At 30.7% G+C, this 15858-nt stretch overlaps 1 protein-coding gene across 3 annotated transcripts; it reads right to left on the bottom strand.

Annotated features, from left to right (window-relative positions):
• Positions 1–709: 709 nt before the first annotated feature.
• LOC18043386 (SUMO-activating enzyme subunit 1B-1) lies at positions 710–5336 on the bottom strand. Of its 3 annotated transcripts, none has more exons than XM_006436804.2 (11): positions 5131–5336; positions 3924–4028; positions 3690–3741; positions 3373–3568; positions 3138–3217; positions 2894–3010; positions 2236–2286; positions 1675–1741; positions 1374–1477; positions 1174–1278; positions 710–1087 (listed from the first exon to the last, which is right to left on the bottom strand). In XM_006436804.2, the coding sequence occupies exons 2-11, from the start codon at positions 4004–4006 to the stop codon at positions 968–970; spliced, it is 975 nt and encodes a 324-aa protein (XP_006436867.1). In that variant the 5' UTR covers positions 4007–4028; positions 5131–5336; the 3' UTR covers positions 710–967. The 3 variants fall into 3 exon arrangements, with proteins under 3 accessions (XP_006436867.1, XP_006436868.1, XP_024041149.1); XM_006436805.2 differs by having other exon boundaries at positions 5142–5336; XM_024185381.1 differs by lacking the exon at positions 3138–3217 and having other exon boundaries at positions 2894–2955.
• Positions 5337–15858: the final 10522 nt, after the last annotated feature.

Genomic DNA, 15858 nt, shown 5'->3' with positions numbered 1-15858 from the left:
TTGACTAGCAGTGGAAGTGTTTTAACCTTCATGCTCGAGTCTGGTGATTGTTCCATGCAATCCAATTCTTCTTCCAAATTCTTGTAGAACTGCTCCAACTTTACTTCTATTTTTGATCTTTCCATGGTGATGCGCTATTGGTTGGGTCTCTTTTAACTCTTCTTTTCTAGAATTCTATCACGACTCGATTTCCGTGGGGTTATGGTTTTTACTTTTGATTTTGAATGTTAATTACTGGATGAGATTCTAAAAACCGCCCACGATGTCGATTCGTCGCTCGTTTGAAATTTGGATACTCGCTGCCGATAATCTTTTCAATATCTTCCACATGCACTCACTGGTAAAGTGACTCGTTTCCTAATTTTAACCATGGATATAAAGTTGATTTAGACTTCGATTGTTTAATTTTCCTTCCAATTTGGCAGACATACTAATTTTTTTTCTGCCCCACAACTCATGATCGTTAAAGCACTTTTAGTAGACGCACGGCTGCTTCAACCTTTCACAATATGGCTCCTCCTTCAAATAAAAAATTTATGAGGTGTCACACAAACTACACCACAAACATTCAACCATAGCCAATTCATTTGTTAACTAATAATAAATAACAGATTTTAGATTGCAAGAGTAGCATTAATCAGGAAGTGCCACATGTCCTACATAGAAAAAGATAATGGTGAAATGTTGGGAGGATACTTAAACGGTTAAATAAGCAACAAATAATTAACTTCATTCGTCCACACACTTTAGCAATAGAGATGGCAACAAAAAAAAGTACACCCACTGAAGAAGTGCAGAGACATTTCTGTCTTACCAACCTAGAATTTTATATATAAAGTTAGTCGGCCAATCCTAGAAAGTTAGTCGACCAATCCTAGAACACATCACCAGATTCTCAAATCTGCCATATTTACCAGATGCCCATTAATTAACTTTGTTAATCAAAATGTTTTCGCCCAAGCAGCAGCTACTTAGATTCCTTTTTCGGGCTCGATACATCTTCTACTACGCCTTTCCCATCCATAATGTCAAAGAAGAAAAAGTTCTTCAGGGGTTCCCCCTTGCATGATATTGCTTTAATAACCTCCTAAACAGTTAAAAATCAATTAACGGGAGAACAGAAATGGATGGCCAAAAAAAGAAAGAAAGAAAAAAAAAGGGTTGGAAATGCACCTGCCCTAAAATTCCTCCAACAACGGCACAAACAGGAGTAAATTCTCTGGTACCGATGATCAATCTTTCTAGGAGGGAATCGGTTACGTGGGATGCATTGAGTGCCTGCATTGGAATAGAGATAGTAAGGTACAGCATGACTGCAACTTTATAACTAAACAACCTATGATGCACACAAATACCAACTTGAAATTTCTTACATTTGCTTCACAAAGTTCTTTTTTCAGCTTTAGAACTGCTGGAAGATCCGCAATCGAAATTTCACCTGGACTACGCCCTTCAGCCTCCTCAAACTGTTCTAGAACTATGGGAAATAGGATAGAAGACCGCCAAAAAATAAAATCATAAAGAAAATTGACAACAATGTTTACAAATTTTATCATAAAATAGCAATCTATATGTACCACAGAAAACAATTATTAGATTCCTTTTTCCAGAACAATTAATAGATTCCTCTTTCCAACTTTACGTGAAAAAGAATAAATGCATAAATTACCACACCTCTCAAAGCAAAATAAAGCTTAGATGCTTTCCTAGGAAGAGCTCTCCAAGGCACAGAAATTGCTTCCTGCAAAGGATGAAGCACTTATAAGTCATCAATCAACCACAAATGTACAGTTCATTTTTACGTTCTAAAGAATTCAAAAATCATTCAAGCAATTCTTTTGGAAGGACATTGCACTTGCAAGTCAATTATTGTAACAATCATTTGTTCCTTGTTTAAATCAATTTTTCAACAAACACATGCTGGTTGGCCTATCTATGCCAATTACATACGATTTTAGTTTCAATCTTACTTTTACAGTAAAATGCACTCCACTATATAGTTGGTTATGCTTGAGCGGCATTATCGTCTATTATTATCACAAACATTGGAAACACAAGAAGGACCATGCACTCAGGTATCATGTTGCGGCAAAATCATGAGGCAAAGAAGGTGTGCATGGTACTTAGTAAGCAAAACCAAAATAAAGGAATATATATATATATATATATGTATGTATATGTATGTATGTATGTATATATTATCATTTGAATAAGCCACGACAAACCAAGTCATACCTCAAAGCTTGGATACCGTAGTTGGCATTCAATTGTTTCTTCAATTTTTTGCTGCCAATAAACAAGTTGAGGTAAATAAAGGAAGTTACTACCTCTATCAACAAAAAGCAGAAGTTGAAATTTTAACATGCTTGAAATTCCCACATATTAGAGCCAGAGAAAGCAACAGATGAGAACTCTCAGACGTTCAAATAAGCAGCCCAATATAAGTTCAAACTAACCCACTATAAACTCATTAAAAAGTACTTGCACTTGGAACTCCAAAGTTTATTGGTGAAATTGTCACTAATCAGGCAACGTTTTGTCTCACAGTACTCATTTTGTTTGTCTTTTAACTCATGACCACATTACCGGTAGAAAAGCTTCTTAGCCTGGAGAAAGGTTGCACCAGATAATTAACTGATATATTGAATGACTACAGTGCATAGAAAAGGACTAAGCAAGAATTAGAAAAGCTTAGCACAATTAAGCATTCAAAGTGGGACCATATAGCTCTAGAAGTAATAATGTCGTGTTGCACAAGTCTTTCTGTCAACAGTATCTGCTCTGAATATCAACAAACCTTAAGGATACCACGCGTCACAATCATAGTATATACAAGCAATGAATTACCCTGAAAATAGAAAACTGAAAAAGGCTAGGACAGTGAGCTGCTCACCTTTGAGTACTTATGGTTCTGCAAGTCCACAAATATTTCACCACAAGAGTCTCTACAATCAACTGTATAAAAAGCTACACGTTTTGATAACTTTCGACATTTCTCATTAATCAATTTCTGTAAAACAAGTAGAAAGCATAATTAACATATACTATGAAACAATGGCATCAATAAAGTCAATGAGATTTATCGTAAAGGGCACTATTTACTAGATACAATCATCTATCAAAGAGATGTCAAATACTTTTGTTGTTACGGAGCAGCAACTGACAACAACTACGTCAAACTTATCATAGAATTCTCCATCAAGGCTTGACAAATCACCTGCAGAACCAGAACTTTAGGTTTTACTAATTCTTCTCACTTTGCAAATTTGGCAAATTAAAAGCTAAAAGTTTATCTATCACATTTTTATATATATTTTACAATGTTTCAATAAACAAAAGAATAAAAACAAGTACATAACGAAATGGCCAAACCTTTTTCAACAGAAACACGAACCATCGGGTTGAAGTCTTTCAAGGAATCACAACAAACCTCAGCAATCGTTTTCCCGCCATACACATTCTCATCAGGTGGGATCAAAAAGTTCGCAGACCATGCTTCTTCAGTCACCACACGGTCATCCATTAAAGTCAAACTACCAACTCCAGCCAGTACAATATTCTTGCAAAACTACCCACAATAATAAACACATAAACAGAGCATAAAATTACTAGTTAAGTAATAATGGAGTTATTATTCAAATCACAACATGATAATAGCAAAGAGAATTACAGATGAAATCAAATTTTACCTCTGCAACAGTCCCTTTCATTCCACAAACTAAAATATGAGACTTGCTCAATCTATTTCAAGATAAATTAATTGAATTAGAGACTTGAAGTTTCTAATCGAAAAAATTAAATGAATTAGACTGAAATTTTACCACATTGAGAAAAAAAAAATAATTGATAATCAAACTTACTAATAAATAAATAATTGATAACCAAATTTATTAAGTAAAGTAAAATAAAACAAGTAAAAGTACCTTCGTTGAGCATCAGCTCCCCATACCCTAATTTGGCGATCATACAGTGCAGTCTCCTGCTCTGTCAATTCTTCTCCGTCCATTTCCAACTTTAAATTGTTCAGCCTAAAGAAACTAATAAATAAATTTGTGTTTGTGGGGAATGAAAAGCAAAACCCTAGAAAACTTCAAATTCAAAGTTCAGTACTTAAACTCAAAGTGAAGGCTGAAATGCAAACATACTTGATTGCAATACATGGACACGGATTGGCCCTGGCCTAGGCCAGGAGTTTGATTATGTATGAAAAGGGGTGGGGCTATTTGCATTCTACAATTTACTTTAAAAATCAATTTCTTTGTTAAATTTTTTTGTTACTAAAATATCTACAACTTAAATTTAAGTAAATTATGAGTACCAAGCTCCGTTACTTTTAAAAAGAAAAAACACATAAACAAAACGGGAATTGCGTCAAGCTGTTCTTGAAGGATAAACAATGGCTGCACCAAGATTAGGAAAACGGGGGAAAATGCTAATGTTAGTATACTGCATACAACCACAATAATAGCAATCTTAAGGCTTTGGATGCTAATCAACATGATCCAGTTGGTTCTGTAATAGATACTTTGAAAATAAGTATTACCTCTCTTTGTGATGAATACATTCTACAGCCTAAGGAAAAAATAAACTACTAAATAAAAGAGTTTATTGAGGGTTATTTTGGCATTTTGTGAGGGCGCAAAGTAAAACTTTAGTTATAAGGGTTGAGAGTATCTATTAAAGTGCAAATGGCCATACCCTCTGAAAACTGCCAAATAAAAAAATGATTAAATTTTTTATTTTTAGTTGCAACCTAATGGCAACCTAATTCCCTTTCCACACGTGTGTCCGTAGTTTGAATCCCAGACCTTTTGCTTATTTTACCATCTGAACTAATTGGCACCCACACCAATGGATTAAATTCTTCATTCTTGTTAAAGCAATCAAATCTCTTCGTAAATCAAAAATTAAAAGTACTTGCATAAAGCCAATGGGATACGTAAGATTGTAACCACAGGAAATTCAACAAAACCACGAATTATTATCAGTTATAGTCAAAACAACTTCAGTAACTATTTTTCCCAAAAATATCGCAAACTGAAACAATTCTTAGAAGCACGAGAGAAATTCACAGTTTCAACTCAGAAAATAATGAAAAATGGAAGCAAAATCACAACAAAAAGGTAAAACCTGAAGCCTACTACAATGTCATCAAAAAGATTGATAGATGGAGTAGACTAGCTTTAGCAATTTCGCGGCGGCAGCTGACAGGGTGGCGGCGGCCGGTCGGAGCACAGCAGCAGCTTCTCTCTGGCGCGGCGTTGGTGATGGAGGAGGAGTTTGCGTTGCGTTTCGACTTTTAAGATTTAGTTGGAGTCAAGGGTCTTCATTACATCCGTAACTCTGTTTGCGATTTACAATTCTATTAATTTTCATTTTATAATTTTTTTAAATCAGAGATGGGTGTGTTCAGTAGTTTCATTAGGTACGCTCAAAATAAATTTGATTTTTGTAGTTCAGGTCCGGGCTCGCCAACTTAAAAGCTCCTGGTCCGGCCCGTCTTATGACCCATCCTAAAATGTGGATTAATCCCTCGTTTAGTATTAAGATTGAATAGTTGTAACTTAAAAATTATAATATTAAAGTATTTGGTAAACACTTATTTCTATTGTTTGGAAGCTAAGTTAATTTGATCAATCACTTTTATGATGAAAAACTTATAATATCTTTATTATTTTTGTCAAAATTAATAACTAAAAATTATGTTTACGACACACTATTAAGTTTTATTTCATAATCTTTTTTTTCCAAAGCAACTGTAATTTAAAAAATATGGTACCTCAATACCAAACAGGACCTAAGATGGCGTTTGTTTTTAATCTAAAAATAAAATAGACCTGAATTAGTCTAAATTTTGAATAGAGTTAAATATATGAATCTGAACAACATGTTTGTTTCATTTGTCTGAATCACCAAAATAGGTACTAAGTTATTTTTAACCTTAAAAAAAACTGAAATCTAGTACTTTTACATTTGAACTCTCACAAATTTAAATGTTAAAACGAATAATAAACATATGAAAGAATATAACTAAAATAATATATTATCATAATAATATTAATCATGTTCAATTGGGTACAATTTTTTAATATTCTAAATTAGTATATATTAATCAATTTTATTGTAGTTTATGGTGTTTTTATATGAAAAATATTTATTAAAAAATTAAGAAAAATAATGCTAATTTGAAGAAAATAAAAGGATAAAAACAATAATACTCACATAAAGATGGGTAACAATGCTAATTATTAAATTTTATTTAGGTAAGAATGAAAATTAATTATTTAAATAGAGATATTTTAGAGAATTTTTTTAATGATGTCATTTGACTTTTTTAGATTAAGCAAAAGCTAAAAAAATGGTTTAATAACTTAATCACTTAATGACTAAAAAAATTAATCGAGTTAAAAAAACAAAATTAATGACTTTTAAATTAAAATTAAGTCAATTAAATCATTAAGTAAGTAAAAAAGAAAAAAGAAAAAGAAAAGAAAGCCCGACAATAGATTTTTCTTCTAATTTTAGTGAGAGCAAATTTTTTGACTAATTATCTACAAGTTATTGAATTGTAGTATAAATACATATTATCTAGAATCCCAATTAAAAAAACCCAAGAACTAAGATAATCCATTTAAGTATAAATATAAAAGTTAGCTAAGATATTATCCTACGTATAAAAAGTAAAAATTTAAAGGGCAAGGGGTGAGGTGGTAACATGCCTGCATAATAATGGTACCAATAATTGAGTCCTTGAAAATATTCGTTGTGTTTTTGCTTCTTCAATAATCCCCGATATGCCTTTAGGCCTACAAGAATTTTTACCAGAGAAAATATAACTGTCAAATGTTAATTTAATTTTCTTTCAAACATAAAGCTTCACAAATTACCTGGTTGTGTAGTACATTAACACGGGAACAAATTATGCAAAAGAAAGTTCTGCGTCTGAGTCTTGTAGTAAGTTACGCTGCCACATCACATCTCGGGGCTATTTGATTAATTTATAATTTCATTATTATTCCCAATGAATTACAGACTCAACCTATATACGTAAATGTGATGGTCGGTGTGAGTGTTCAATGGATTGTATATAGAATTGAGAATCAATATAACTACTAAGTTGAATGGTGACCTCACCGGGACCTTGAATTTGAGGGTCTTCATTCTTGATCAACTTGTTAATCATCTCAGCGTCCCAATTCGATCCCCTTACAGGGTTAGATTTTTTTCAAAAAGACATGAAAGAAAGATGCTAAATATTTCTAATATTTGCAACTTTGCTTAGTATGTAAGAAAAGTGAAATTGGGAACGTCAAAAGACAAAGCAAATCGACTTGGAAAAGTGCAAGGATCACCATACAAAACGTTGGAAAAACATTACGAGAAATCAAGAGGACATGTTTATGATAAGATCAGGTGTCCCTGGGTTAACTTTATAAAGTGAAATTAAAAGTATCGAGTATCAATTACTTGTTACTCAAAGTACGTCACTGTGTTGCGCAAGCTTGCAAAGTGGGGTAAGTTGTGGCCTAGTAGTTAAAGTACCAAAATTCTACTCCTCAAACGAAAAATACCATTATATAGAGTTCTTCTTTAATGGGAACATTAAGATTTTAGTAAAATATAAATAAATATATATTTTAATGCATTAAAAAAAATTTGTCTGATAGTATATTGAAGTCTGTAATTTTTTATTTATTAATAGCATCCTCACCTTCTTAAAGCAAGATTGTCCTACAGAAACACATATACGCGTGCGCGCACACACATCTTGTTGATGCTAGTTTTTGATCAGCTAGATAATTAAATAAGTGGATGACATAATAAATGAGACGCAGAGAAATTGTGATTCAGTGCTTGGTCTACGCCCATACAAGTATAGAAAGAGTAATTTCATTATTCGATAAAGATTACAATGGATTTTTCTTTTTTTAGCTATTTGCTGATGTCCTTCTATGTATCAATAGTTCACTATTTATAATACAATTTAGACATCATGAATCATTTGTAACTCCTCATTTTGATTATTTCTATCACTTAATTTAGAGCTTTATCTGATGTTAACATTTATTCCTATCTAAAATTAACTTTATCTAATATCAACATATTATCTCTAGTATTTATTTCCTTTCTAAAATTGCATTGTGCTTTTGGAACTTCTAAATTCTTGTATTGGCTTAGATAACACTTCCAACTATCAGACTCTAGTCGTTGAAGTTAGCAGCTAGGCTTATCCAATTTATTAAACTTATTTCCCACGGTTGTGCTTTTGTACTATCATGCTCTTCTGCAGCTGCACTCTCTTACAGTCATACTTATTTAACTTAGTGCTTGTATGGTATAGCTTATTTAAGAGCTATAAATGCTTATTTAATCTCATAAGTACTTTTTAAAATTTTTTATGGTGTTTGGTTTTTTTTAGTAGAGTTTTTTTAGCTTAAATAAACTAATTTACCTCTACTAGCAAAAGCCCAAAATTTGAGCTTTTGGGAGTAGAGGTTAGAGAGCTTTTCCAAAAAATATATAATATCAAAAATATCCTTGACATATTTCATTAATTACATAATAGCCTTTGTATAAAACCTACCCAACGAAAATTGTTGCCGCCATATAAACATATTGCTACCGCCACTTCACTTTATCTCTTTTTATTTTTTTTTAAATAACCAGTACTTTAATTTTGCAATCTCTAATACATAACCAACACTTGAGAGAGTAATCATAGTCATAGCCAACGTTTTTGGTGAGGAGGATGTCAGGTAATACGACACTTCTTATTTTTCGTTAACATTTCAGTTATATTATTGATTATCATTTTAATTTGGATAGTATTATTTGTTTAGGAGAATATATCAATTATGAATTTTTTAATTTTGAAAATTAAAGAAATGATTGAACTGATTTTTTCTTATTAATTGATAGCCTGGATGCATTTTGTTACATGTTAAATAATTATGAATACATATCCTTTTTGGTAATTTAATTACACAAAAACACTTTTAATTTTACACAACCAAACCGTTTAATGGTTCAAAAGTACTTTTTTAATTGACAACCAAACACCCAATGACTTTTTGTCCAAAAGCTCTATTGGTATAACCTCTACTTCTATAAGCTCTACTGCTATAAGCTCTATTTAATAAGTTGTACCAAACGGAGCCTTATTAAGCTTCTAAGCTCTCATGTTGTCATGTTGTAGCTATGCTCTCCTACAATCGTGCTCTCTAATAGCTGTACTTATTTAAATTCATCATACTCTCGTGTGTCATGTTCTCATGCAACTATACTTATTTGATTTATTAACATTCACGTTACTGAGCTTGCATGCTCTCATACTCACATTCTAGCATGCTCTTATGCTCTCATGTAACAATGCTTACTTCACTTATTAAGTTTCTTATTGGGCTTTCATGCCATCATGCTCTCATATAACCACGCTTATTTCATTTATTAAGCTTCTTATTGGGCTTTCATGCTATCATGTTCTCTGCACTTAATGTAGTGCATTTAATTGACTTATTAATCTTCCTATTGAGTTTTCATGTTTTTATGCTTTCATTCGACATTTCTTACTTTTCACTTTTTTTTATGCAAACACACTATTAAATGGTGTTATTTAATAGAGTCCGTGCAGATATACTGTTTAACTGCACAGTTTTACATTGCATAATGAGTGAGTTAAAAAAAAAAAATAAAGTGCCCACACCTGAGAAAGAATTAAACCCATCAACTAATCAAATTGTCTGATTAAATATGATTTCACAATTTTTTTTATTCTTTATTAGTAGGTCTAGCTATGTTTCATTTAGAAAAAAGCCAGTATAAAAGAGCCAGTAAGATGACACCAACATAACAAAAACAACACCTCATTATATTATTTTTGTTTTCTTTTCATGAATTTTTTTATTATTTTAAGACATTTACAAAATATAAAATAAACAAAACAAAAAAACATAAAGTCTGTTATTAATCCATTGAACTACGTAGCATCTTCTCTATCTTTCACTACTGAAACAGTTTCTACTACCAAAATCCTAATTGAACCGCCACTGTCAATTGTGCAAGAGATTTGCATGGAATACACAATAGAGGAGGAATAAATTTTGAGATTGCAAATCACAAATTGAGACTTTAGAAAATAATGAGTATATTACCGTTGAAACCATAATCACAATAATAAGATAACAATAATGTTATATAAGATGGTCTACATTGCATGCGAAAATACATTAGTTAGGTTTCAAGAAAAATTAGAGAAATCATTAATGGTCTAATTTAAAACTCAGGCTCCTTAAGTAACATATGACTTTTGTGATAGAACCTTTTTATAGTATTCAAACTTACTAATAAATCACTTACACACGTGTCACAAGTTTATAATAACAAAATTGAAATAGCAACAAATTATTGTAAACATAAGAATAGAAAACCAAGGCCTATGTGACACCACAATTTCTTTAAAATGGATTCGCTTCCTACTGTTGGGTGCTTTAGGATTTGAACGGTTTACGTTTCCCAAGGTACCATGACAAATAGCTCTAATGCATTACCAAGTTATTCTACATCAAACTTTCGTTGTATTCTATCAAATATATAGACGACAAATGAGGAATTGAAGATAAATTAATTCCATTCTTCCATCTATGATTACTTTCTAGATATATCTCTTACTCTCCTCATCTATTCTATACAATGGCATTCTTATTCATTTTAGAATTATGTGAGGGGCATTTTCTTCAAAAAATTTGACAATATAAATTCTATAACCACTGCATTTATTTTCTTATTAAATGCACTTATAACCCCCGCACTTAATAGCTAACTAAAAGCATAACCGCTGCCTATTAAACATTTGATTTGATTCTCGATTAAATTTAAAGTGGGACTGCCTGTTAAACCTTTGATTTAATTCTTGAATTAAATGTAAAATGTAACCGTAGTCCCGTTAATCACATATTAAATTTGGATTTAATCTCATAGTAAAATATGAATTTAATTCACCATTACAATCTTAGCATAATTTATGAATTTAATTAGAAGTTACAAATAATAAATTCTAGAGTTGATTAAGTAATTCATTGTGAATTTAACTAGTTGCTACAATCTTTGTAACTTCTGTTCTTATTTATTGTAGTGAATGGATGTACATTGAGTGTTAATTTCTCATTTACCACAGTATTATTTTGAGTATAAAAACACGTAACTTCACTATACTTTTATTAAGAGTATCTGAATCACTGACAACCTCTTTAGACAAAGTAGGTCCATTTAAAATTATACTTTAAAATAGCAACTCAATAGCTATTTTTCCAACAAACTGTCCCTAGCACCGACAATGACGACAATGCTGCCACGAGTCCTCAACATGCAGCAAGCCACCGCCGTGCGTCGACGTCACCACAACTGCACGTCATCCTGCTCAAAATCAGACCACTCATTTGCTGGGGTTTTTGGCATGCGACAAAATCCCTGTATATAGAGCGAAGAGTTTTTTTAACTTTTACAAATAAAAGGCAAGAAGACTACGCAATAGAAGCAAAGAACCAACACGCAATCAAAATCAAAAGTTTTGAGGAATCCCTTTTGATTTAATCTTGTATCATCTTTATCTTAGTCCATACAACATTTATTATTTGATGATTCGTCACTTCGGGAGAAGGGGTTATTTGCTACAGCTATATTAAAGAGATTTGACGGTAGTAGCGGATGTTAAACACGAGTGGTACTTATTAAGCAAGTTCAGCTGAATTCATAGATTATAATCCCTGAAAGAGAGTTTTAAGTTGTTTTAGTGGAATATGTTCTAATCTTTTACAAAGTTAATGAGGTGTTGGGGGTGACCCCTTGATGTAATAAAGTTTTTCAAACTGTGTATTAAATTCTCTTAAGCACCTTATTTTTTACAATTTACAGCTTTGGTAAATTTTATTATGTTGAGGGTAATATTCAATCAACCTATAAGTTTAAATAGATTTTTGAGTCAATAACATATTGACTATGAATATCATTCCATATTTTTGCAAGAATATATTTTTAAATTTAGAACTCAATAGATCTCTTAACTGACTATAAAATAAATAAAGAGTGATGATAGAGATACAAATTTTTATACAAACTTATCTTGTACAAACTGATGTGGTATTAATTTATTAGTTGAATGAAAATACAAAATAATAAAAATAAATCATGTGGGTCAAGAGATATTTAATTCAATCAATTTTATTATGTTACATCAGTTTATACAAGATAAATTTGTACAAAAATTTGTAACTGTATCATTATTCATAAATAAATAAAATACACACACACACACACACACACATATATATATATGCATGTATGTATTTAAAGTTCCAATCAAATTTTAAATTACAGTTAGACGTTCGATATAGATCAAATCAAGCTAAACTTGAATTTGAAATTTATTTTGTTTTTCAATTTGGTTTGGTTTGACTCTAAAAATCAATTGGGTTAGAATTAAATAACGATAGCGTTAGAATCGAACCAAACATCAATCAAATTAGATTACATTTAAATATAAAAAAAGTCTAAATCTGGTAAGAAAACTTAATTGCCCTCAAATATCAACTCAATTTGTACTTTGACACGAAATTATAACCCAAATTTGAATTAAACTGAATTTCAACCTTAATCAAACCAAATTAATTTTTGAATTTTTTTACATTGAATTCTCAGAATTTAACATGTTACAACCCGAACCGAAATTCGTAAAAACTAAAACGAAACTGGAACGTCCACCCTGATTCCATATAATACGTATGTACAAGTTGTTAACAATCCTTAATAAAAAGAATCAAAGCGAAAACTGTTCAAAAAATTTAAAACAAGAGCCATAAATATAGATGGGGCGCCGACAGATCTGCGTTTAGCGTCTCGGTGGGACCAACATTTTTTAAAACAACATCTGACTGGCCATGAAGAAGACACGTGGTCAGTAAGAAACACCCGGCAAAATACATGAATGATTTCACTTCTCATGCTGATTGCTGCGAGTTTTGTGGGCCCTACTCACAATGCTAATTACAGCTGCCGCACTGCCTTTTGGTGGTTGCTGATTTAAAAGCTCCTGTCTCTCAATCCTGTAGCATGACCGTTTTACCCCTAAAACCTTTTTATATTACCTATGGTTCATTGTTAAGTGTGCACTACACGATTTTGAAAATCCCACACGGCCTTCCAAAATTCAAAGAGACTTGTTCACAATAATTGCAAGCACCTCACTTCCCACGCGCCAATTTATAGACAAAACTGAATGGGGATGTCAATTTGAGAACAATCATTTAAACACTTACATTTCAACATCTAAAGTCTAAACCATTGAAAATTTAAATACACATATGTATAGGACTCACCTATGTTGCAACATACCCCACTTTTGTCTCCATTCAAAAATGCCGATGGATGTAAAATCATTGATCTAACGGTTGACATTAGTTGGTGGATAAATGAGGTAGTAGGTTGGTAAAAGAAACGGCACAAAACTATATTAAATAAGGATCCACATGCATATAGATATTGACTCCATTGAGAGGTCATCATTTAAATCTTTTTCACACCCCAGAAATTGCAATCATTGAAATCTTTTCCACCCTCAAGAAATTGCAATCATCGAATTTTTTTTTTTCCCAAGAAATTGCGATTGTCTTCGTTTGATTTCGATATCTCTAGATTAGTTTTCAAAATAAAATCAGTTACACTTGCTGCAGTAACAAAATCGCCGTCGAATTCAAACAGCTTACAGCTAAGTTGCAACATAGGTGAATCATTGAAATCTTTTCTCCAAGAAATTGCGATTGTCTTCTTTTAATTTTAGTGTCTCCAGATTAATTCTCAAATATAATCAGTTCCATCCGCTACAATAACAAAATCGCCATCGAATTCATATGACTTAGAGCCCAAGTTGCAACATACGTGAATTAAGGAAATTTTCCCCCCCCCCCCCCCCCCCAACCCCAGGAAATTGCAATCGTCTTCTTTCTATTTAGTAGTTTCCATATTAATTCTCAAGCACGATCCGTTAAACCCTAATTTTTTTTTTCATACATAAAACATAGATGTTCTTTTTAGGATAAAATTTGTCAAACATATGCTCCCTATTACATAAATACATAACCTGCTTCAACCGTTGCCAGTGCATACCTCATTTATCTACTAACTAATTTTAACCATTATATTCAATCCCTTTACATCCAACAACATTTCTTGAATAGAGATAAAAAGTGTGGTATGTTGCAATAGCTGCAACATAGGTGGATTCATATATTTATAGTACATTTCAAAGGCCTACTAAAATTATCTCCAAAATATAATCTTACTCGTATTTAGAGAGAAATATTTGAATCCTATGAGGATACAAACTTGTACCCCCAACAAAATTGAGGCCATGAGCTGAATCGGCACTAGAGTATGGGGGCTCTAGGTAAATTTTTTTGGTGATTTCTCTTTACATTCCGTAGAGTCAGCACTTAAGGAAACATAAAGGAGCTCACAATTCAATCAATTTTTAACTATAGCTAGAATAGAAACAATTAACAAGATAGTAAAAGAATTCAAATAAAAAGAAAGTAGTCAAGAAGTTTTTTTTTTTTTTTACTTTCTTTAGAACTATTATTTCAAGAAACTATTATTTTTTTTTAACTTCAAAAGTGAGGCAATAAATGCAATAGTTTTCTTTATAGAGAAGAGCACAAGAAATTTTATAATTTTAAATCATTAAGGTTTCTCTTTTAACAGATAAAGAATTTAATCTTTTTTAAATTAATAATGAATTAAGGGTTAGTCAATACTATTAATTATAACTCTTAAACATTAAGGTTATTAAATATAAAATTAAACATTAAGGTTATTAAATATAAAATTTCTATAAAAATTCTTAATGTAGGATAATTATTAATTAAAGGGATATTATCATTGCACCACTTTTATTTTATCTTATATTCATCTAACCACTACAAAATTTTAACATGTACTTTGTACCACATTTCTTTTCACATTTGTATCAACTAGCTACTTTTGCATTAATACTATTAAATAATTTTAATAAAATGATAATTTTACCCCGAAATAAATTAAAAAACTATTTTATCTTATAAAAACTTTTAAAATTAAAAATTATAATCATAAAAATATCCCTAAATTTAATAAAAAATAAATCTCAAATAGAGATGCTCAACTGATTTTTACTAAATTTAATAATTATTTTTATTAAAAATTATAATTTTTAAAAATTTAATAAAAATAAATGAATTTATTTATTAAAAATTTATAATTTTGTAAAATTTTATTAAAATAACTGAATTTATTTCTTAAAAGAATAAATCCTAAAATTTTAATAATTTAGGGGATTTAATAATTTAAGGGATTTTTATTAAATCCAAAAATTTTGCAATTATTTTTATAATTATAATTTTATATTAAAATAATTTTTATTAAAAATAAAAATTCTAATTTTGGGATTTATTTTTATTAAATTTAGGGATATTTTTATCATTATATTTTTTTATTTTTTAAAGTTTTTAATTTATTTGGGGGTAAATTACCATTTTATTAAAATTATTTAATAGTGTTTATGCAAAAGTAGTTAGTTGATACAAATGTGAAAAGAAAGGTGGTGCAAAATACATGTTAGAATTTTGTAGTGGTTGGATGAACATAAGACAAAATAAAAGTGATGCAATGATAATTTCTCTTAATTAAATTATGGCCTTAAAAATAGACTATTCTATTATAAATAACTTAAAAAATCTATTAATTTGATTATATCAAGTAAATACCAAAAAAAAAAAAAAATTCTTCCTAACATATGGGGCCTAGGAAATTATAATGGGGTTTTTTGTATAT

The sequence above is a fragment of the Citrus clementina genome, unplaced genomic scaffold, assembly GCF_000493195.1.
Source record: "Citrus clementina cultivar Clemenules unplaced genomic scaffold, Citrus_clementina_v1.0 scaffold_4, whole genome shotgun sequence".
Lineage (NCBI taxonomy): Eukaryota > Viridiplantae > Streptophyta > Magnoliopsida > Sapindales > Rutaceae > Citrus > Citrus x clementina.
Note: the sequence above shows the minus strand (reverse complement) of the source record. Positions and strands in the feature narration are given on the sequence as shown.